Source organism: Vollenhovia emeryi, unplaced genomic scaffold (assembly GCF_000949405.1).
Source record: "Vollenhovia emeryi isolate VEMERY1.0 unplaced genomic scaffold, V.emery_V1.0 DF939402.1, whole genome shotgun sequence".
NCBI classification, from domain to species: domain Eukaryota; kingdom Metazoa; phylum Arthropoda; class Insecta; order Hymenoptera; family Formicidae; genus Vollenhovia; species Vollenhovia emeryi.
Window position 1 is genome coordinate 1 of NW_011966964.1, and position 20,395 is coordinate 20,395.

Here is a 20,395-nt window from a genome sequence, read left to right on the forward strand (position 1 = left end):
AATGTTATATGGGAGGATCAAGAATTCCCTAGCAGAATCCGTTCCGTCATTCCGATCAATATGAATTTTGTAATTTTTACTCATTTTTTGGTATAAAATTGGAGTTTCCCGGGATCATCAATGCATATACTGTAATTGTACGCAAGCATTTTTTATTCCATGCATTCAATATTATACGACGAAAGGTTCGTATTACGAAAATGGTAATTCTGTCGGTAATACAGACCTGCTACGGGATCCTCTTAATTGCGTTTCGGTGACGTTCCGTCGCACGCTTCCGCGCCACATTTCGAATTCAATCGCGCCTCGCCATATTGGCCGCCCGCGCGCGGACCACGTGACCAGCGCCACCGGAGATGCCGCCAAAACGCACGAAAGTCGTCTGCTGTGCCGAGGCCGCGTGGACGGCCCGACGGCGCGTCTCCTCCCTCGCTGTCTCGGGATCGCTTAAATGCAGTTTACGCGTCAGCGACGACGATTGAGACGCGAATTTGCCAGCCGCTGCAACTACCATCGCAAGTACGAGCGCGACAAGCTTATTATTCATCAACGTGTATGGCTACTTCAATGCAATGTGCATACAATGTACGATGTTGTTGCTGCGGTGCCGCTTGACTGTGACTTTGTAACACTACGCTTGTACACTAGGAATCGCCGACGCCTCCCCGTATGAATTTAGATCAGGTGGAGCACACGTTCCACGTATGTCTAGGCAAAATGTATAAATGTGTTGATGCGCGCAAAATTCATGCGGGAAGGCATCGGTGATTCCTGGTGTACAGCTGCGGTCAGAAAGGCTGTCTGACGTTGTGTGACAAGTTTCAGGACAAACTTGCTGACGCGCCAACGATTCGGCAGGAATTTCACCGATGGATCTCGACGCTGCCTTCGACTGCAGCGGCAGGGTGAACGTCAACGACTGGCAGCTGAGCAGGGACGGGCTGTTCCGTCGCAGGGAGGTGGACAATGCGCTCTTCCCGCAGACCGACTACCCCTTCTCCCATGTGGAAGTCAAGCTGTTCGACTGCGCCATGCCCGGTGCGGTTGCCGTGATGAATCTCGGGCATCTGATCAATTGCATGGAGTAAGCGTTTCTCAGGGAAACAAAGTTCTCACTGTGCGCCACTCGGCCAGCTCTGGCACAATCTTATACTGGACAATTTCTTTCTCTCCGCGGCAGGATGCAGCTGAAAATACTGAACAGGCAGGAGAGACCAGTCGCGATGTCCGGATTGTGCAGCAACGATAGTGTCGATTACTTTGCTCCGCGGAGGATGATTTGCGAATTTATTATATACTTCCGTGCGTACATGAACAGGTAAACGGAGCTGTGTCTTCGTATCTCTGCTCCTGATCTCGTGACAAACTGGTCTTGCGTCTTCAATGTTGCAGCATAAAGTGGGATCTTGGCGCGCTGGAAGTAGTGATGCCCGAAATCGGCAAAGATGTGGATACTCTGTTCGACTGTGTCAAGCACTTCCTCAGTACGCTACACAGCATCCCGGATTCGACCCTGCATTACGCTGCTTCTAACATAGGCAACAAGGTGATTGAAGAAACTCATTGGCCCATATTCTCTTTTATCGCTGAAAGTGCCACTAACATTGCTTTTGAAGGATTCTTACTGGCTGAAAGGATCTTTCGCAGATGCTTTCATCTTCCCTGCTGGAAATAATTTTACAAAATTCTACAAAAAATTTAAATATAACTGCCAGAATCTAAGAAATTTTACATAAATTTAAAAAGTGTTATAAAAATCAACATAAAAATGCTAGAATTGGAACACTTTTGTTAATTTTCGTAACATTCTACAAGTAAGCAGATGTTTTAATTCTTTAAGATTTCGTTGTTTCTCAAATTTTTAAAACTAGTAAAGTTTTGTACTAATTTTTACAAAATTGTATAATACATTTTCATGAAATACTACTTGCAATAATTTCTTGATTTGAGAACTTTGTAATTTGTGATACTATTTTATAGATATTTTTACAAAGAAATGTTTCAACGAAGATATAAAAATTTCTACAAATTTCTATTTCAAGTCAATTTTTTGTAGTTATTTATAGAAACTTTTTCTGCTAGGGTTTGTCTTTGGCTGAGCATACAACGAGTAATACATTAATAAAATTCATACGGCTCCAATATGAAAGCACAAATACAAAGTAATAAAGGAGTAAGAGCCAAGACAGGATGTTGGTGTGTCTAAATCATTTTAGTTGTAAGTCTATTGCGAAAAATAATACCTCAGCCAGAGTTTGAACCTGGACCTCGCTCTCGCTAGGCGGGCGTCTCACCAATTCGACCACCCAGGCATGTGGTAATATTTATCGCAATAAACAATCTGACGTTATTTCAATCACATATCGTGACTAAACTCGAAATAGAACTGCGCGCCGACGTATTTGTCAGTCTTACTGTACAGAGCAAATATGAATACCCCTTGTAAGCCATACAGTGGTTCTGTTTCAGTGTAACCAGCCAGAGTTTCACCTGTACCACATGCATATAGAGTTACGGTGGTACCTCGTCACGTTAATGCATTCGAGAACCACAGGGTACCACCAGTATCACACGCAGCTGGAGGAGTTTGAACACACCACCGAAGTGGCCGTCAACGATCTCCTGTATTCTGCCTTGAAAATATTTGAAAGGGTAATAAACACGGTCAGAGTATTTGACTCGTTCACGCATAAATCCATTATTTCACATCTCTGTTCTTCATTCAGCTGGCCTTAAGTTGGACCGTGGATCTCGCGCAGAAAACGCCGTACTTCTGCACGTGCACGCGAGAATTGTGGCTCATGTTTCAAATACTTGTCGACAGCTTAGGAGAGAGGAAGAAAACTAAGGTAAACTCCGCCAATGATTTCGCAGAGGTGTATATTCTTATTGGGACAAAAATTTTTAGATGTTTTGGGACCTCGTAAATAGTTGTATCGATAGAGTGCTGAATAAGAATCAGTCCGAGACGATATTCTGGTACAAAAGCGTTGACTCCTCGCTGCCAGATTGTAAGAATCCCGAATTGTTTTGCATCTGGATAATCTACCATCTGTCTCTCTTGTACGGATACAGTGACGATGGCGTATACCTGCAGTCTAATTGTCCAAGGGTAATACACAACGTGAATTAAATTGAATCTAGCAGATCGCGTAACAGATACGTGTCCATTTACAGATTAGATCGAACTGCGGGCAGATTGAGAAGGTTCTGAAGACGTACGTGTGTAAAGGTGGAAAGGACGGTGAGAGGGATGAGCTTGATGTAGAGCTCAAGATTATAATACCGTTGTTGCACGATCTTATTATTAATTGGTGGCAACCGCGTGTGCCAATTATATCCTTTCTCTGGGACTGTTTTCACAAAAGATTGGATCAGCCATTCCTGTCGCAGACTTCTGGGCCTTGGGCGCTGTCCTTCGAAAAGTATGTCCGAGTAATTTATACATAAATCTATAATTGCGGTCGTACCTCCACAAATAAATGAAGTCCGAATATCTGTAGAAAGACAGCTGCGGATATTCTGAAGCAAATTAATGACAGAATTTATGGCAAGTTCGAACATTCCAAGGAGTCCAGCTATGGCATGCTTTTGCATCTGATAGGTGAGTTCGGTCAAAATTTTCCCCGAGTATTGATTATATTGTAAAGATCAATCTTTTAGGTACGTTTTTAAACAAGTACGGCACGTTAGATCCGAAATATTGGAATCAAATTAAGGGGCGTGTGTATACAAAATTCTCAAAGAACAAAGTCGCAGAGTTCTCCGAGAGTGGCCTCTACAACTTCATATCTTTGTTTATCACTTTAGCTATTACCGCGGATATTACGAACGTGGTAAGTTGAAATGCACAGTTGCTGCCACGATTTCACCTACCGTTGTATATTAATACTCGTTTTTGCAGTGTACAACAATGCTAGATCTCTTACCATCTACGCATGAATTGAATCACGAATATAACAAAAAGTGCAATCTAATCTGGAAAGGAAAACTAACGTGTCTTCTACTGTTCAATGAAAGAAGATTGTCTCTTGGCTCCATAGTTGGACATTTTAAAGATACGGTATGATCAATTTCTTGCGTAAATTAACAAAAATGTGAATCTCATATACACTCTTTGTATCTTACAGATCAACTTGATAAGTTGTCGTAAAGATGAAACATCTCGCTCCATGATGACCAGTTTCGTTGATGTATTGAACACAATTTTATCTGGCAATGAGAAAATGGATTTAGAAGAATTCAATTTCATCGGTGGTTGGATCGATCGTTACCTTTTGGAGTGCCCAAAGAACAGAATTGCATTTTTATTGGAAATGCTCGCAAATGTTTTCGAGAAATGTATCGTCCAGCAAGCCTCCTGTAACAATTCGGGTTGGTATGTCGTTGTCTTCAAGCACGCTAATGATATATTTTCAAGCGTGTGTGACGAGGGTACGATCTCTTTTCTTTTTTGCGACAATTTGCTTTCAGATGGCGCCAAGAAAATGTTAGACGCACTGTGGTGCTATGTCGCGTCCAGAGTTCGCCAACTCGTCTTCGATCCTGTACTCAGCGGTGATAATTATAAGAGTATTTCCAAATTAGCCGTCATATTTACTTTAGAAGCAGTCAGAGAACCAGCTACCGCTAAGAAGTACAAGCACTCGGCTATATCTTTATTTCAGCATTTTGCAGCGTCAATATTTGTGAAAGATATAAGGTAAAACTCATTCATCTGAAAGTCATCGTATATATTGAAAATAATAATAAACTATCTCGTCTTCAGAATTACCCAGTATTATTTAACAGCGATTCTCGAGAACGAGCAAGCTGTCCAAAACTTGAAAAAGGAAATTCCAAATTTCGATACTACTGTCATCCAAGTTCGTATACATTATTTGCTACGTTATTACACATTACGATACGATCAGAGAGTTCATAAGGTACATATTCTAGGCTTGGATAAAATGTTCCATTATTAGTTACGATGTAAAGAAGGAAGACGTAAAGATTCTGCAAGATTACATTGTCAATCTCAGTGAGATCAAAGAGATATTCGTGTCGGAGTGTGATATCTATGACTTCAAGAACGGTAAAGAACCAATCTTGACATTTATAATGTCGTTCATGAAGAAGCAAAATACTTTGAAGGTATTAATTTTATGAATGCAGCACGCATTTTGCTCGTACTTCGATCTGGGAACAAATTAATACAACTGAAAAATTTCACAGTCCGAGCAAGAAAAGCTCCAGTACAATGCAAAGTGCAAGTTGTATTTCAAAAATATCGAGAAGTGGGTCATGATACCTATAACGGAGGAAACAAAAGATTCGAAGCTCGCATTCTGGATCTATACATGCCTAGGCACATTGATACTCTGCATTTCCCCGACGCTATACACTAAAGTACGTTTAACTCGATCGCTGCTGAAATTTTTGTATTCTAAAAAAGACAATCTTGCCTTTACAGAATCAACCGAACGATATGTTAAGAACGCTCATCAACAAAATTATGTTGGTATCCGAGAACTCTACGCAGACGTACATAAGGCAGTTGGGAAAGAGCATATTCTCAATGGTGATACTCGGTCTGGAGAAACTGAACGTCAAAAGCGACATATTGTTGCAAGCGATGGTCAGAGATCTCTTCGGTCAGTACCTGCCGATTCTGATAATCGAAGTAAACGGCGGTTACAGCTTTGAGGTTTCCGATGCGTTGCTAAAATGCTTCAAGGAAGGAAACGGCGAATTTCTGCGTTTGATTTTCGAAACGCTGATGTCGAACTTTTATAACATATCATCCGACAACGTCATGCACAAACATTCCAACTTGGTACGCAGTCGTAATTATTCACTCAATATCGCAGTGGTTCCAAATATATTTATTACACATTCACACAGATAACTTGGCTTATAAAAACGTTACTTAAAGAAGGAAGAAAGTATCCCAAATGTATTACGGAAAACATTGTTCAAATTTGTTCCCCGAGCATCTTCGGATGCTACATAAAGGTACATGATCATCATCCGCATAAGCTGCACACAGTTGACTTTATCAGCGACGTAATTAAAAGTCCTTACTATGAGGAAGATAAATTCATCAGGTGAACAAATATCGAGATACATTATATCTAAGATTCAAATATATAAATAATGTATAATCGATCCTGGGTTCTTCAGGGAAAAATTCCAAGCCGCTGTTTCTGCTGCAGTGCAAAAATATTTGACGACAAATACGCAATTTACATTTGAGTTTATACGAGCTGTCTTGTCGATAAAGAAAAGCATTATAATCAATATATTTCCGCAAATTGATGCCATCATACTTTATGCCGAACAATATCACCGACCCAATGCGGCATCTTTAAGGTAAGAGAATAATCACACAATTCTCTAAAATATAAATACAAATTTTTAAGCTTTTACAGCATGATGTACATTAAAAATTATTACACTTTCAGATTCATGTCGAATCAACTGAAAAAGCATATGCTGAATATAGACAGAAGTTCGTGACAGGATCACAAACATTTATTAATAATAATTTAATAGGTATTAAATAATTTAAATAATTACAAATTTCGATTCTCTAGACCTTTGAATCATCAGGTATTAATTAACAAAAACTCGATTTCAATGGACATAATTTCATGTAACTATTTCAATGTACAGAAATACATAAGTTAGCCAAGTTCATATCCAGTTACGTAGCACAGGTTGAAATTATCGCTACATTACATTTGAAACAAAATTGTTCGATCGAAAAGTATATATAAAATCAAATTATTGTCACGCGGAAAATACCACAAATAATTAGCTGCGATGCACACGCAAGTTCACTTAAATAACTGGCAATCATCGGTCCTATCGTGAGGTATAAGATGAAATTTACAAAACCGCTAAAAACAACACACCTAAATTTGCTTCGCTACTTTCGATGTGAATGCCTCGAACGATGGTGTTTCAACGACGCACTGGTTGTATTGCCCGGAGGCGATCGTCATCCAATTAACTCGAGACGGGACACGGCACTACGTACGGCGTTACGTAGACTTTGCTCGGCGTTGCTGCTCAACAGAGACTCCAACCGTTCGAAGTAACTGTCGATATTTTGTAACGTAGCACCGTCGTGCGTGCCTGCAAACATAAGTAATTGCACAAACGGTACTTTGATACGACGCGGTATCGGCGAGAGGACTTTCTGTGGAAATTCACCTGGAAGCGGTATGGTGGCGAAGCAGCCTGCCAGCTGAGAGCGAAGAGAATCCAAGTGACGCTGCAGAGTCTGGTTGGTCGTTCGTTGTTGATTAGTTTCCGATTCCAAGCGATTCACAGCTGCGTGCAGGCTGTCCACGTGTCGCTGGAGAACCGCGTTCTGAGATTCGTAGTCGGACGTGGCCTTCCGCAATTGTCTCAGTTCAGCCTCACAGGCTGCGCAAATATCATTATTTTAATTCTCTATATCGAATAGATTTCATCGACTACCACGTAGTTACTACAACTTCTTTACCTTTGTTATGATCCAGGAATTCTTCTGTAAAAATAGGGATATCGAAGCCTGTAAAGTCATTGTCCTTATCCTGCTGAACATCCTAAATGAAGTTTCAGTTAGCATTACGATAGATTAACCGCAATCTTATAGTCTAGTAATATTATCGTACGTTCTGTTCAGCATTTACGTCCGTGCCGTTTCTCTCCTTCTTGCTCTCATTTTGTCTCTCTGACTGTTTTTCGTTGAACAACCGATACGCTTCCGTTTGCTTGTAATCGCTGAACTCTCGATTGTAGCGCTCTTTGTCTTGCTCGGCCGCGTCCAAAAAATGCTGCAAGCATTTGCCATTCCATTAACGTTGCAGAGAGACAACAGACGTTTTAAAAGCGCTACGAACCTGCTTCTGATCGATTGGCAATTTACTCCATTCCGCAGCCAGAAGCTTCGTAATCTCCGTGAACGTTAAGCTTGGATTCTGGTTTCGGACCTTCTCTCTTCGGTCGTTTAAGAACCTGCGCGAACGTTTACATTTCGTTACAAACGTGATATTCTAGCGTGTGCCGAAGTACATGTGCATTCAATCATTACAGGAAGTAACCACTCAGAGGTTGTCTCGGAGCAGTGGCGTCTCTCGGAGCCTTCTTGCGTTTCTTCGTTCTATTCGGCGTGTTGCCAGTGGCGGTGACGCTTCTCTTTACACCACTGTCGCACACCGAGTCCGGCACCTTCTCCTCTGTACTCACCGGAGACTTGGCTGACGAGACGAAAAGGATGACAGTTAGCAATTAATTTATCGAGCAACTGTCCCGGCGAGAAATGATTTGTCGATCGATGTCGAAACGATGTCGATTCAACATCATTTCAACATCGATTGACGAGTTATTTCTCGCTGGGGTACCATTTTATTAACATGGATTGAAGCACCATCTTTTTATAGCATCAAGAATTATTTGACGCCAGTACGTGACTAACAATAATTAAGCTTACAATCGACCGTAACTGGCACTGTGTTTTTAACACAGAAAATTTATTGCGAAAAATATTACCTCAGGGTTTGAACCTGGACCTCCCTACACTGTAGGCGGGCGTCTCACCAATTAGACCACCGAGGCATACGATAATATTTGTCGCAATAACAGTATAAAGATGTTATCTACGCGTATATTTTCGACTTTTGTGAACTGCGCACCATCTTTTTGTAGCTCGCGAAAAGTCACATTGAAAAACAGTGAATTACGTAGAAATTTTGCTGTAAACCCTCACGGAAAGATATATATTTCAAAAAGTAGGTGAACATATATGGTAATATATTTCATACATTTGGTATATAAAAATTCTATTTGAAAAAATCCTATATAATATTATGTCAAAAATATACTAAAAATGTATGCGAAATATATGAACAATATTTAAATTATAATTTTATAATTTCGCAACAACGCTCTTCGCTGCCGCGAGGCGGCGATCGCACGTTACGCTTTCTCGTATTGAAAAATCAACCAACAACAGTATACAAGAAGTGGCGAGAAATCAGATCTAACAGTTGCGGCAAATGAAATCAATTTGATCTCCGCTGGTAAAGCGTTGGGAATCTAAATTCTAAGATATTTAGAACACCTAATGTAATATTCCTTTTAATCATACATTTTATTATATATTTTTATGTATATGAGTGATATATGAAAAATTCCAATTTGTTGGTATTACATTTATAGTATATATTTCTTATAACGCGTATACGAGTAATATAAAACGAATGTATCCTTTCTACTTTTGCTCACTATGGTAACGTCATCCACACTGTTCAACACGGCTCTATTCTTGTCTGTCAACCGAATATGTTTAAATTATTTGCGTCTTTGGTTCATATACTTCTGTTTCACCACTTATACTTTTGACACGTCTGACTGCGTAATCTCTAAATATGCCCGTTTCATTATTTATTACACTTTTACACGATCGACTGCGTAATCTTTATATTGCGAATTCATTAATGTTTTAAATTGCATTTATTCTTCTTTTTTATACTGAAGATGGTCCAATAAGGACCGAAACGTATAAATTAAAAAGTTGTTTGGACACCACAATCTTGTTCTGGCTCAGAGCCCCTTCTCTTACCATTCGCTTTCTACTTTTCTTTATATATAATGAAATATACATTTTTCCGTGGGGAAATCACCCTGCAAGGTGAATCAATCGCCGATCAAAGCTAGTCAAAGTCACCCTGAGTGCGACGTAATCTTTGGTTTAATCTTTATATTGCAAATTCACTAATGTTTTAAATTGCATTTAGTCTCCCTTTTTATACTGAAGATGGTCCAATAAGGACCGAAACATATATATGCATTTAACTAATTGAAAAAGTTGTTTCAACACCACAATCTTGTTCTGGTTCAGAGCCCCTTCTCTTACCATTTGCTTTCTACTTTTCTTTATATATAATGAAATATACATTTTTCCATGGGGGAATCACCCTGCAAGGTGAATCAATCGCCGATGAAAGCTAGTCAAAGTCACCCTGAGTGCGGCGAGTGAATTTACCAGTGTGCTCCTCAGTCTCCCCGTTGTAAGCAGGCTGCTCCATTGCACCGTTGCTCTCAGGTACGTCATTCGTTGGAATCTCGCTCATTTTCCGCGACGCGTTCCTCCGATGCAGGTCTTGCGGCATAAAATCACCCCGTCGCCCTCGGGTTACACGTCCATCGTACAGTGCGGATCAAACTTCTGTGCGCTCTGCAACACACCACGCGTATATATGCACACAATCGAATAGAGTTAAATAATTGGACATCGTTTATCGACTCAATACGTGAATTTACCGACGACAATGATTCCATCTAAATGAAACTGTGTCGTGTCCGAAAAGAAGCCGCAGGACAAGGTGGGAAACGGTATATAAATTCACAGTTTAGATTACAATTCCTGCTCGGACCTAAAGGCGCTCTCGTTTGTTTTGTATATATATATATATATATATATATATAAAATTATTTAGATTTACGTGAGGTGGACCTCATCCACAATACGTACCATGAGAACCGAAGAGCCGCGCGTCAAGCGAGCTGTATATTAATGTCCAACGTTACGTGGCAATGTCCATTACACGGCGCGAGCGCAAAACTTGGCGCGTCCTGCAAGAGCGCGCGATTAATTCGCGCTTGTGTAAAACAAGCGTTGTTATTTATCCAAGTATAACCAAACGTACCGCGTACGTGGCCGAGGAGCGAGCTGTGCGCGAAACCGCTGCCTCGAGCGGAGGAAAATTCGCTCGTCACGCCGCGAGGTTAAGCCGCGGGGGCTAATTGTCGTCGACGGCACGGAAACACATCGCCGCGACGGGACTTTACGTGGCGCGCTATCGCGCTCGTTTGCGCGCACTCGGTCTCTGTTTTTCTTTTTTTTTCCCCCGCTTTTCTTCCTCCCACTCGGATATCGTCCTCGACGCGGTCGGCAGCGAGAAGTCACTCGAGTCGGTCGCTCGGCGTCGAAAGCGGTCGAGAGGCGGCCCGGCGATCGCCGCTTCCGGGTGGGACGCCGCGCCACGCGTCTAGATATTCGTGGCTCGTGCCCGTGCGTCGGCCGCGTACGTGGGAAGGGACGGGACCGGTGAAGCTGAAGGGAGACGCCGCCGCCGGGCTGTCGCGTGGACGTGGGTGAAACGTGTGTCTCCGCGCTGGGCGAGAGCTCTCTATTTTTCCATCGCGTAGCGTAGACCGCGTCGGCGGGATGGAGTGCGTTTACAGGTTACCGTTCTTAGTCCTGGAAGTGCCTAACCTGAAGCTGAAGAGACCGTCCTGGTTCGTGAAGCCCAGCGCTATGGTAGTCTTCGCCTTCATACTGTTCTCGTACTTCTTGGTGACAGGAGGTTAGCCGTGTTGACGTTTTCCCCGGCTTGTTTACTTATTACCGTCGCGAATGGTTGTACTATATATATACGATTTAAAGCGCGGCGATACAGCATCGTTAGCTCGTACAATCTGTAATCCTCCCCCCCGGTATTGCCGTTTGTCTCATCCACTGTTCGGCTTTGCAGGAATCATATACGACGTTATCGTCGAGCCGCCCAGCGTGGGATCTACAACGGACGAGCATGGTCACACGAGACCGGTAAGACTATTAGCCACGTTTAGTAGGCGCAATTGTTGAGTGAGCGCTCAACAACGGCCACGTTCAGCAGGCATAGCTGTTGTGTGAGCTCTCAATGGCCACATTCAGCAAGCACAACTGTTGAGTGAGCGCTCAATGATTTCTTAATACGATTGGCTGGATCTAAAAGTATTAACCAATCATACTGAACGCTCACTCAACAGTTGTGTCTGTTGAACGCAGCTAATGGCCGCGTTCAGCAGACAACTGTTGAGTGAGCGCTCAGTATGATTGGTTAATACTTTTAGATCCAGCCAATCATGTTAAGAAATCATTGAGCGCTCACTCAACAGTTGTGCTTGCTGAACGTGGCCAACAGTGGACCTATTTGTACTATGCTCCGGACAAGCCTTGGTGTGCACTCGGTGCGCACTAGTGCAAGCTGCCGAATTCGTTATTAGCTTCGGCGAGCTGTTGGACCAATTCTTAGGCTTGTTTTCTATCGCTGCACTGGTGAACTAGTGCAGTAAGTTAGAATGGGGGAAAGAAAAAACTCTGTCTTACTCTAATTTATTGCGCCAGTTGACCAGTGCAGAAAACAAGCCTCTTGTAAACCAGTGCGATCCTCGCAGGTGGCGTTTATGCCCTATCGCGTGAACGGGCAGTACATCATGGAGGGTCTGGCCTCCAGTTTCTTGTTCACGATGGGAGGCCTGGGCTTCATCATACTGGATCAGACGCACGGGCCGTCGACGCCGAAGCTTAACCGAGTTCTTCTAATATGCGTTGGATTCCTCAGCATACTCGTGTCGTTTACCGCGTGCTGGATATTCATGAAGATGAAACTCCCGTAAGGCATAATATCTATGGCCCGAGATATCTGCGTTATTGAACAAATAATTGTTTTCTTTTCTTTTTTCCAGCGGGTATCTGCAATCCTAAGTCACAAATGATTGTGAATTCTATGAACGTTGCAATGAATCATCGTTTTTTATATATCGTAAGTATGGGATAACGTTACAATACGCGTGATATTGTAACAGTGGATTGGTGGCTTTTGTAATAAAGTATGATAAGCAAAACTAAGATAGCTTTAGTTATCATTATTATTTGTAAGACAAGAGAGATATATAATTTTTTAATATGTTACAAACAAGATAAATATACAACTGTCGAAACTAAGTCATACATTTCAATACGGGTATTTGTAGCTTTTAAATACTTATTAAATATACCTCTGGAAGCTTACACTGAAGATGAACTTTCTGTCTTCTGTCAGAAGCAAGTTGACACGACGGTCTCGCGACGTCGAACTCTCGTGCGTTCGTTCAACTTCACCGCATAAGGTATATCTTTTAGAAATGCTAGTTTCTGGTCGAGAGAAGAGACGCGATTTCTCTTTGTTAGATTGCGCCATGCGTATTGACAACACACCATTGTGTTTGGCAGTTTTGTGATATTTTTAAACTAACAATAAGATCTACGTTCGTGGTTACGTTCGTTCCTCTTATTATAATCCTAAATAAATAAGCTCGATAAAACAAAAAGGATCATCGTCCGACTTAGGCCACGTTGTAGAGCCTTCTGCAACGATCGTACTTTTCCTTTTTCCAAAGTAGGCCCGTGTCCGCTACTATATAATTAAATGTCGATTAACGGTCAGTCTTTCATTGGCAAGTTGGTCGTAAACTTTTATAAACGAATGCGAAAGCTCCTGTAAAAAGATTTTGACGTTACTGGCGACATCAAAATTCGACAAAGTGATTTTATTATATAATTATGAGGCGTCTTACTTGGAGAAGTCGCTGCTCTTCTCTATAATGTGCTCAAACTCGGCGAAGCTGAGCGCGCCGTCGTCGTCCAGGTCGGCCTCGTCGAGGATGTACTGGAGAAGCTGCTGTATGTCGCTGTCGTTCAACCTCTGGGGCGCGGTCAGTCGGTCGACCACTTGCCGCAGGTCTCCCACACCGAGCATGTCGTCGCCGTCGAAATCTTTATAAACAAGACTTTGTCATCGAACGGAGAATACGACGGGGCAACGTGGATAATTGACCGGCGCCTCACCGAATATTCTAAACGCGTGCTCGGCCTTCACGGCCTTCGGCGCGGCGTCGCTGAACACGGACATCATGTCCAGGAAGTCCTCGAAGGTGCAGTCGCCGTCCTGACTCGAGCTGAAGACCTTGCAGATCCTGTCGCCGAAGGGATTCACTCGCAGCTCGGGATACTGCAGGATCTTGGACATCGGCAGCTTCGCGTTTTTGTTATGTCCGACCTTCTCCGGAGCGAGCGCCTTGAACTTCTGATGAGCACTGTTAAGAGCAAATAATTAGGATTGGCCAATTGTGTCGACTATTAATCTCCTACGTTGATTAATTATTTACTGGCAGCAATAAATCTTTGCTCTAGTTAACAGTCCAGTTCAACGAGATTAGTTTACGAGAAGAAATCCATAAACGAAACCGGAATTATCTCGCGTTGATACTCACTGTAAGACTTCCTTCTTGGTGAAGTACGTCAAATCCTGTCGACAGAAGAAGAGCACAGTCCGATTAAGAAAATCCTTAAGGGATAAATAAATATCCATGGACATAGTAAATGTGGACTGAGCGTCCCATTGAATAAGCTAAAGCCTGTGAAGAGAGGGACAGAGAAGATTTAAGAAGATTTTCTTTCTCCATCTTGCCATCGTGAGACGGAAGAATCACGCCTGTGTAGTACTGCGTAGGCACGACTCTTTTCTTTTACGGTGGTATAAGGCAGAGAAAAGCTGGTGGCAGAGAACGATCTGTAAACGCTTAAGACTGGCTTAGTCGTAGACGTAGGGCAAGGCAGAGAGAAACGTAAGTCGTATACAATAGCCTTTCACGACTTACGTTTCTCTCTGCCTTGCCCTACGTCTACGACTGAGACAGTCTTAAGGATGTAGGACGTACAATCTTAGACAAAAGTGCATGAAATTGGAAATACTTAAATATCTACTCTTAACGCATAGTAAATCTAGATATAAGAAACTTGAACGATAGTTGGAGTCTAATTTGTACTCCTACAAAGGTATTTTTCACTTTACAAATATTTTTTCTTGAATTATTTGCGATTTTTTTCACTCATGAGCCTAAACTTTTGATAGTAAAAATACTCTGATTTCAATTCTTAATAACGTCAAATATTTTCAAAACTAAAAAATTCGTGCCGACAGCACGAATATCTCAAGTTATATTTTATTTTTTTTAAACGGTGCAGTAAAGACTATATTGAAACTTGGTAGATATTTTCATCTATTCGTATACTAGAGGTATAAAAAAATTCAAAACACTGGTACTATTTCTTCTACATTTTTTCAGCTGTTTTATCCGTGAAGATCGGTTTTTCCCATAAGAGTACGTGTAAAATCAGTGTAAATTAAAATACGAGTAGTTATATCTCAACAACCGTTTAGTGGATGCATTTTTACTTTTCTGCAATAAATTAGGAAGACTAAAAGAACAATTTCACAAATTTTTAGCGACTTTGTACTATTTTGAAGATAGGTCCGATACATCCTTAAGCATTTACGGATTGTTCTCTGCCATCAGCCATAGTCTTCTTAAATCTTCTCTCTCTCTCTTGACAAGCTTCAGCTTATTCAATGGGACGCCCAGTCTATATTTACTATGTCCATGTAAATATCAGAGCTGAAGATAAGCGAAGGATAGCGGGAAGAAGACAAAGTCTCACCTGATAGTCCTGCAACTCTTCTTCCGTGAACTGGCTCTTTCCCGCGCCCATCTTCGCGGAGGAACCGCGCCACGTGTCAACGAACGCCTTGCAAACGCCTCGGTGATCCTCGGGAGGAAACTCGGTCACCGCTAATCAACATCGAACGCCGCTGCTGACTAATTCGTGTGACACGTCCGGTATCCTGTTACAGTCGTTTTGAAGCCCCAAACGTGACTTTGTCGAGGAAAGCTGGCGCTTAGACAAGTTTTCCCCCCGAAAGCTGACCTGTCGATTGATTATCACGTCATCGTCGGGCGAGCGGGACCGTCGCAGCCGTCGTTCCCGCGAATGTAACTGTGCTTTTTAAAGGGCGCTGTTTATTGATCAACGCGCCGGTGCAGGTAGCACGTTCGTCGAGCTTCGGTCAGAGAGAAGCCCGAGAGTTGCCGCGGCCGGGTTTCAGGTGTTCCTCGAATGCAACACGACCTCTGTGGACGTTGGAAAACGTGGACATTAACTACGTAGCCAATATCCACACTTTGCCAAGTGGGTAACGCAGACTCGCGAAATTTTGTATCGAACTTGCAAGTCCTTTTGCCGACACAATTTGTAGTAGATCGTTCACGATAAACTTGGCTCTGTATATTTCGTTGTAACTTCGCATCCACATCGAAAATCGCGTCCACTCCTCTCCGGAGATTCAACACATTAAATAAAGAATTTTAAATTGCCGTTGTCGTTTGAAACCTGTCCGTTTGAAGGCAACGAATCCACAGGATACATTAATCTACGATCTACAATCTACGATCTACGAGATGTATATTGGTTGGCCCGAATAGAAAAGTTTCCGATTCACCGTGGGCCATTTTAACCAACTCCGACTAACTTTAATCGACGATTAACCCGATCAGCAGTGTCGTCAACGTGAAGACTTGTGTGCGCATTAAAAAGATCAGGTTAAGAACGACACACACACACAACAAGTCTTCATGTTGGCGACACTGCTGATGAAGTTAATCGTCGATTAAGAGGATGCTAAAGTCATCTGTTTTACCGACACATTCGAATATAGCTTTTGTGCTGCTGAATCTTTTTATTAGTTTTTACGCTTAAAATAATACCAGGATAAGTTGCGGACCGCATAGCAGAACGTTTTTATACTTGAAACACTCGGGTCAGAAGTCTAATGAGAAAGATATTGGTATTTTAAATTTTCGATTTTTTAATCGTGAGTAATTTGAATTTGGCTTTATAAAATTACAAAATTCTTCCACGCGATTACAGTACGCGTAAAAACAAAGCGGGGGGTTCACGACTTTATATAAAAAACGAAGAGAAATTAAAAATATCAGCATGTGAAGCCTAACCACAATTACTTATAAAGCGATATTTTTAATTTCTCTTCGTTTTTTATATAAAGTCGTGAACCCCCCGCTTTGTTTTTACGCGTACTGTAATCGCGTGGAAGAATTTTGTAATTTTATAAAGCCAAATTCAAATTGCTCACGTTTAAAAAATTGAAAATTTCAAATACCAATATCTTGCATTGTCTGCAGCGGGGTTAAGGCTCGGTTTCACCAACGTTGTTTAACTTTAAGCTTAGCTCATAGACATCTATATAGACGGAGCATTATGGACAAGAGAGGTTCTGATATTCGGGGCGCGGGAGGCACTCATCTGACATCGACTCTTTCCGGTGAGATTCGGTAATATTCGGTTCATATTTCCAATACGTGTGCACACGTACATACGACGCGTTGCTTGTGTGCGAGCGTGCGCGTGCCCCACTCCAAGTTGGAGGGGATGATCCGTTCGGCCACGCGCGCGCGCACGCTCGCACACAAGCAACGCACCGTATATATACGTGTGCACACGTATTGGAAATGTGAACCGAGTATTAGTCCCAGTCTACAATAGATGATTTAAGCCCTAAGCTTTAAGAAATTGGCCAATCACGGTCAAGTGTGAGCAGAATGCGCGACTGTGATTGGTCAATTTCTTAAGGCTTAGGGCTTAAATCTCTATTGTAGACTGGGACTTACCGAATCTCACCGGAAAGAGTCGATGTCAGATGAGTGATCCCCTTGCCGCGATTATCAGTTACCCTTCGTACAAAGGCTCCGTCTATAGATGTCTATGGCTTAGCTTAATTCGTTCTTCGTCGCTTTCTGTTACTTTAGAAAGAGACAAACGTGAATTAAACCGAGATCAAAGTTAAACGACGTTTGGTGAAACCGGGCCTGAAGTGGCCCCGATGTGCATAGCGCGGGACGCGACCGAAATTGTCCAAATCTGCGTTACCTACTTGGCAAACTGTAGGACACCAGGGGTGCTTTCGCGACGTAGAGTAAAATGATCCGGATCAAAATGATCCGTGCTATGATTGGTCAAATCTGAAATTTCATTGAATAAAATTTCAATGAGATGCTACGAAATTTCAGATTTGACCAATCATAGCACGGATCATTTTGATCTGGATCATTTTAAGCCCGCTGCAGACGATGCTATTTTTCCTGCTGGATTGCTTGCGATCTAATAAATTACTATCGTTGCACCATTCAGCACTCAGGATTCCTAGTAATTTCGTAAATCGCAAGCAATCCAGCAGGAAAAATAGCATCGTCTGCAGCGGGCTTTACTCTACGTCGCGAAAGCACCCCTGGCTACGTAGTTCATGTCCACGTTTTCTAATATCCACAGAGGGCGTATCGAGGTCCACCTAATTTGCTGTGTACCGTCTGCGTCTGCACCCTCTGCGCTTGAAACGGGACGCAGGTATAAGCCCCGCCATCAGCGGGAGAGAGAGGTGAGAGCAGGCGGCAGGGAAGGTGAGGAAGATGCGAGAGGAACACTTCGGCGAAGGCGGAAACCAGCGAAAACTGGCGGAACTTCCGAACCATCCTCGAGAGAGAACTCGAGCGGCCCGAAGCGACTGAGATTCGGCGACAGAAGACGCACGATGGACAAGCTCGGGAAAATCTTCAAAGAGGTCTACTATGATCAGTTCAAGTGGTGGGTTTCCGACCGCGTCGTGTCGTTCGTCGCGGAGATCGCGGGGTAGACTCGAGGACGGTGCCTGGCGAACATAACCTCGACCACGTGCCACCGGATTCGCTTTGCTCTGACACTAATTTTCGTGCCAAGTTATTACTAAGAGTGCGTTCCGTTTCATGCACGATGTACATAATGCATCATTTATCCTTCTTCAACATTTGGCGAATACCAAGGATAAATGATGCATCATGCGCATCGTGCGAGAAACGGAACGCACCCTAATGCTTCAGCTACCGTTGTTATCGTGAATTATGTTTTGTTTAGCCGACAACGAGTGAGACTCGTCCCTTCCATTTTCCGCGTTCTTATGTGTTCTTGGTTTCCGTTCTCCTAAATCCATCCGAGATTCTTGGTTCAAGTACATGCCCGTTTATCTGCGTTTGTTTCCGGCCGTATTGTTCTTCTGAAGAAGACAGGTGCCGTATCAATAAGAAAAAGAAGAGACTCGCACATGCAAGGTGGATTCGTGCTGCGACTGTTCCAAGTCACGATTGTTTCGTTACTCCTTGTGGAAAATAATTATTTATGTCGTAAATATTCCCGACTAGTTTAAACTACTCGGTTTCTTATATCTATAGCATTTGTGAAAGTATGAAAATCCAACGGTAACACATTGAAATTGATTAGTTTATGTACATAAGATAGAATTATTAAAAGGACGAGAAGATCCTCGGGGAGAGAGTGGAATGTCCTAGTAGCCTGTACTTTCTGCAAGGTCCTCAAGAGCCAACCCTGCGCGAGCAGATTCTGAGTAGTCTGCTTCAAATTTTTGATGCTAGAGAGGCAACAAATTCAGCAAATCCTGCTAGTATGCTACAGCAGCGGATTGACAACAGAAGCCAAGTAGAAGCCTGTAGTGAACTGATGGCAGATCAACGGTAGAAACCAAGCAGATCCGTAGCAATCTGCTGTCTGATCGGATTTGTAGACTCCGCCGGTAGAATATAAGAGAATACGGACGCAGTTGATAGTCTGCTGATATGTTTTGGTCTGTTGTCAATCTACTATCGACACACTGCTATCATTTTATTTGCTTGTGAACAAGAGTTCAGATATGCACAATTTAGTCAGTCAAAGGGTTTAGGAATTGGTTCTATTTATGTACATAGATGTACACGGAGAGAATTCTCTCTTAAAATTTCTCCTGAAAGTCATGTAATCGTGGGACAACGTGGCATTTCGAGGAACTTTATGAGTCTTTTAAATTTTACCATACATTTTACTAGTAATCACATTTAGTATACATTCTACTAGTAAGATGTATGGTAAAATTTTAAAAACCTTGTAAAGTTCTTCAAAATTTCACCGTTGTCACACGGCTACCTGATTTTCAGGAGAAATTTTAAGAGAAAGTTCTCTCCGTGTACGCACAGTACGGTGCATTAATTCGGTTTGGATAATAATCAGGGATGGGCAAAAATTACTTGATTATCTAAACATAGATGCTTGTTAACGCACCGCACTGTGAATTGGCTTACTGTAATTTCTGCAGCGCGCAAATGTCCCGTGCCAACAGCCGCTTCTTTTTTTTTACAGGTCAGTGGTTAAGAACATCGCTTTCTTCATCGTCGGCGTCAAGATCGCCGTCGAGTGCAACGGGATGACTCCCATGCCGCCAGTCTCCGTTTAAGCCGCTCCCTGAAGTCTCGCAGAATCTTCTATAAGATCGAGAAGGAAACTGCCGAGTGCTCCAGTTTCTCGCATGTCGCACGTCGATTACTGTCAATTGCCGACACGCGTTTGACTCCATCTGTACTATACGAAACTGTATATTTTGTATCCGGGACGCTTTTATTGAAGAATTGTTAATAAACAATGTACAGTATCCGTCGTTACGTTTGCGATATCCAGAATGGACTTCGACCCCTGGCTAATTTAAACATTTCTGTACACATCTTGGAGTTTTCGTGTATACACAAACGTTTACCAAAGTTGGAGTACCATTGCTATATGAGTCCTGTATCATTTTTCTTCGCGATAAACAGTTGTCGAGATATCGTATGATGATTATTGAAAAAGTTGCCGAGTTTTCTTTGAATATTTCAGAAAATATTAGACAAAAAATGTTTCAGATAAAAGCTA

The 20,395-nt window shown here is 42.3% G+C and overlaps 5 protein-coding genes across 10 annotated transcripts; 3 read left to right on the top strand and 2 right to left on the bottom strand.

Annotated features, from left to right (window-relative positions):
* The first annotated feature begins 42 nt into the window (after nucleotides 1-42).
* Nucleotides 43-6,684, top strand: LOC105557928 (protein MMS22-like). Of its 4 annotated transcripts, none has more exons than XM_012005337.1 (20): nucleotides 43-585; nucleotides 820-1,084; nucleotides 1,181-1,318; nucleotides 1,393-1,546; nucleotides 2,470-2,652; nucleotides 2,727-2,849; nucleotides 2,909-3,112; nucleotides 3,178-3,425; nucleotides 3,489-3,604; nucleotides 3,664-3,836; nucleotides 3,905-4,063; nucleotides 4,131-4,374; nucleotides 4,474-4,702; nucleotides 4,769-4,865; nucleotides 4,939-5,133; nucleotides 5,215-5,388; nucleotides 5,453-5,815; nucleotides 5,884-6,086; nucleotides 6,163-6,351; nucleotides 6,444-6,684. In XM_012005337.1, exons 2-20 carry the CDS (start codon nucleotides 870-872, stop codon nucleotides 6,496-6,498), a joined length of 3,462 nt encoding a protein of 1,153 aa, XP_011860727.1. In that variant the 5' UTR covers nucleotides 43-585; nucleotides 820-869; the 3' UTR covers nucleotides 6,499-6,684. The 4 variants fall into 4 exon arrangements, with proteins under 4 accessions (XP_011860727.1, XP_011860725.1, XP_011860729.1 ...); XM_012005335.1 differs by having other exon boundaries at nucleotides 43-519; XM_012005339.1 differs by having other exon boundaries at nucleotides 43-519; nucleotides 3,504-3,604.
* LOC105557927 (high mobility group protein 20A) lies at nucleotides 6,614-10,855 on the bottom strand. 3 transcript variants are annotated; one of them, XM_012005333.1, is made up of 9 exons: nucleotides 10,680-10,853; nucleotides 10,505-10,605; nucleotides 10,016-10,207; nucleotides 8,063-8,228; nucleotides 7,872-7,986; nucleotides 7,644-7,805; nucleotides 7,493-7,574; nucleotides 7,198-7,413; nucleotides 6,614-7,119 (listed from the first exon to the last, which is right to left on the bottom strand). In XM_012005333.1, exons 3-9 carry the CDS (start codon nucleotides 10,140-10,142, stop codon nucleotides 6,983-6,985), a joined length of 1,005 nt encoding a protein of 334 aa, XP_011860723.1. In that variant the 5' UTR covers nucleotides 10,143-10,207; nucleotides 10,505-10,605; nucleotides 10,680-10,853; the 3' UTR covers nucleotides 6,614-6,982. The 3 variants fall into 3 exon arrangements, with proteins under 3 accessions (XP_011860723.1, XP_011860724.1, XP_011860722.1); XM_012005334.1 differs by having other exon boundaries at nucleotides 7,493-7,562; nucleotides 10,505-10,855; XM_012005332.1 differs by having other exon boundaries at nucleotides 10,505-10,853.
* A 204-nt stretch (nucleotides 10,856-11,059) lies between these two features.
* On the top strand, nucleotides 11,060-12,644 carry LOC105557929 (oligosaccharyltransferase complex subunit OSTC). Its single transcript, XM_012005340.1, has 4 exons — nucleotides 11,060-11,339; nucleotides 11,508-11,581; nucleotides 12,193-12,410; nucleotides 12,484-12,644. Exons 1-4 carry the CDS (start codon nucleotides 11,201-11,203, stop codon nucleotides 12,500-12,502), a joined length of 450 nt encoding a protein of 149 aa, XP_011860730.1. The 5' UTR covers nucleotides 11,060-11,200; the 3' UTR covers nucleotides 12,503-12,644.
* Nucleotides 12,645-12,900: 256 nt separating this feature from the next.
* Nucleotides 12,901-16,207, bottom strand: LOC105557930 (calcium and integrin-binding protein 1-like). The gene is made up of 5 exons (XM_012005341.1): nucleotides 15,278-16,207; nucleotides 14,050-14,084; nucleotides 13,625-13,872; nucleotides 13,354-13,552; nucleotides 12,901-13,274 (listed from the first exon to the last, which is right to left on the bottom strand). The coding sequence occupies exons 1-5, from the start codon at nucleotides 15,326-15,328 to the stop codon at nucleotides 13,253-13,255; spliced, it is 555 nt and encodes a 184-aa protein (XP_011860731.1). The 5' UTR covers nucleotides 15,329-16,207; the 3' UTR covers nucleotides 12,901-13,252.
* A 1,718-nt stretch (nucleotides 16,208-17,925) lies between these two features.
* Nucleotides 17,926-20,140, top strand: LOC105557931. The gene is made up of 2 exons (XM_012005342.1): nucleotides 17,926-18,271; nucleotides 19,850-20,140. The coding sequence occupies exons 1-2, from the start codon at nucleotides 17,934-17,936 to the stop codon at nucleotides 19,941-19,943; spliced, it is 432 nt and encodes a 143-aa protein (XP_011860732.1). The 5' UTR covers nucleotides 17,926-17,933; the 3' UTR covers nucleotides 19,944-20,140.
* Nucleotides 20,141-20,395: the final 255 nt, after the last annotated feature.

Bases quoted from the DNA above. Each gene is read 5' to 3' on its own strand.
- LOC105557930 (XM_012005341.1), bottom strand. From the start codon at position 15,328: ATGGGCGCGGGAAAGAGCCAGTTCACGGAAGAAGAGTTGCAGGACTAT. The intron at 13,873-14,049 runs GTGAGTATCAAC...TGCTCTTAACAG, and splicing joins ACCAAGAAGGAAGTCTTACA to TGCTCATCAGAAGTTCAAGG. The intron at 13,275-13,353 runs GTAAGACGCCTC...ATCTTTTTACAG, and splicing joins AAGAGCAGCGACTTCTCCAA to GAGCTTTCGCATTCGTTTAT.
- LOC105557929 (XM_012005340.1), top strand. From the start codon at position 11,201: ATGGAGTGCGTTTACAGGTTACCGTTCTTAGTCCTGGAAGTGCCTAAC. The intron at 11,340-11,507 runs GTTAGCCGTGTT...TCGGCTTTGCAG, and splicing joins GTACTTCTTGGTGACAGGAG to GAATCATATACGACGTTATC. The intron at 11,582-12,192 runs GTAAGACTATTA...CGATCCTCGCAG, and splicing joins AGCATGGTCACACGAGACCG to GTGGCGTTTATGCCCTATCG.
- LOC105557927 (XM_012005333.1), bottom strand. From the start codon at position 10,142: ATGCCGCAAGACCTGCATCGGAGGAACGCGTCGCGGAAAATGAGCGAG. The intron at 7,806-7,871 runs GTTCGTAGCGCT...AAATGCTTGCAG, and splicing joins TGCCAATCGATCAGAAGCAG to CATTTTTTGGACGCGGCCGA. The intron at 7,414-7,492 runs GTAAAGAAGTTG...ATATTTGCGCAG, and splicing joins ATTCCTGGATCATAACAAAG to CCTGTGAGGCTGAACTGAGA.
- LOC105557928 (XM_012005337.1), top strand. From the start codon at position 870: ATGGATCTCGACGCTGCCTTCGACTGCAGCGGCAGGGTGAACGTCAAC. The intron at 4,703-4,768 runs GTAAAACTCATT...TCTCGTCTTCAG, and splicing joins ATATTTGTGAAAGATATAAG to AATTACCCAGTATTATTTAA. The intron at 4,866-4,938 runs GTTCGTATACAT...TACATATTCTAG, and splicing joins TCGATACTACTGTCATCCAA to GCTTGGATAAAATGTTCCAT.
- LOC105557931 (XM_012005342.1), top strand. From the start codon at position 17,934: ATGTCCACGTTTTCTAATATCCACAGAGGGCGTATCGAGGTCCACCTA. The intron at 18,272-19,849 runs GTGGGTTTCCGA...TTTTTTTTACAG, and splicing joins TACTATGATCAGTTCAAGTG to GTCAGTGGTTAAGAACATCG.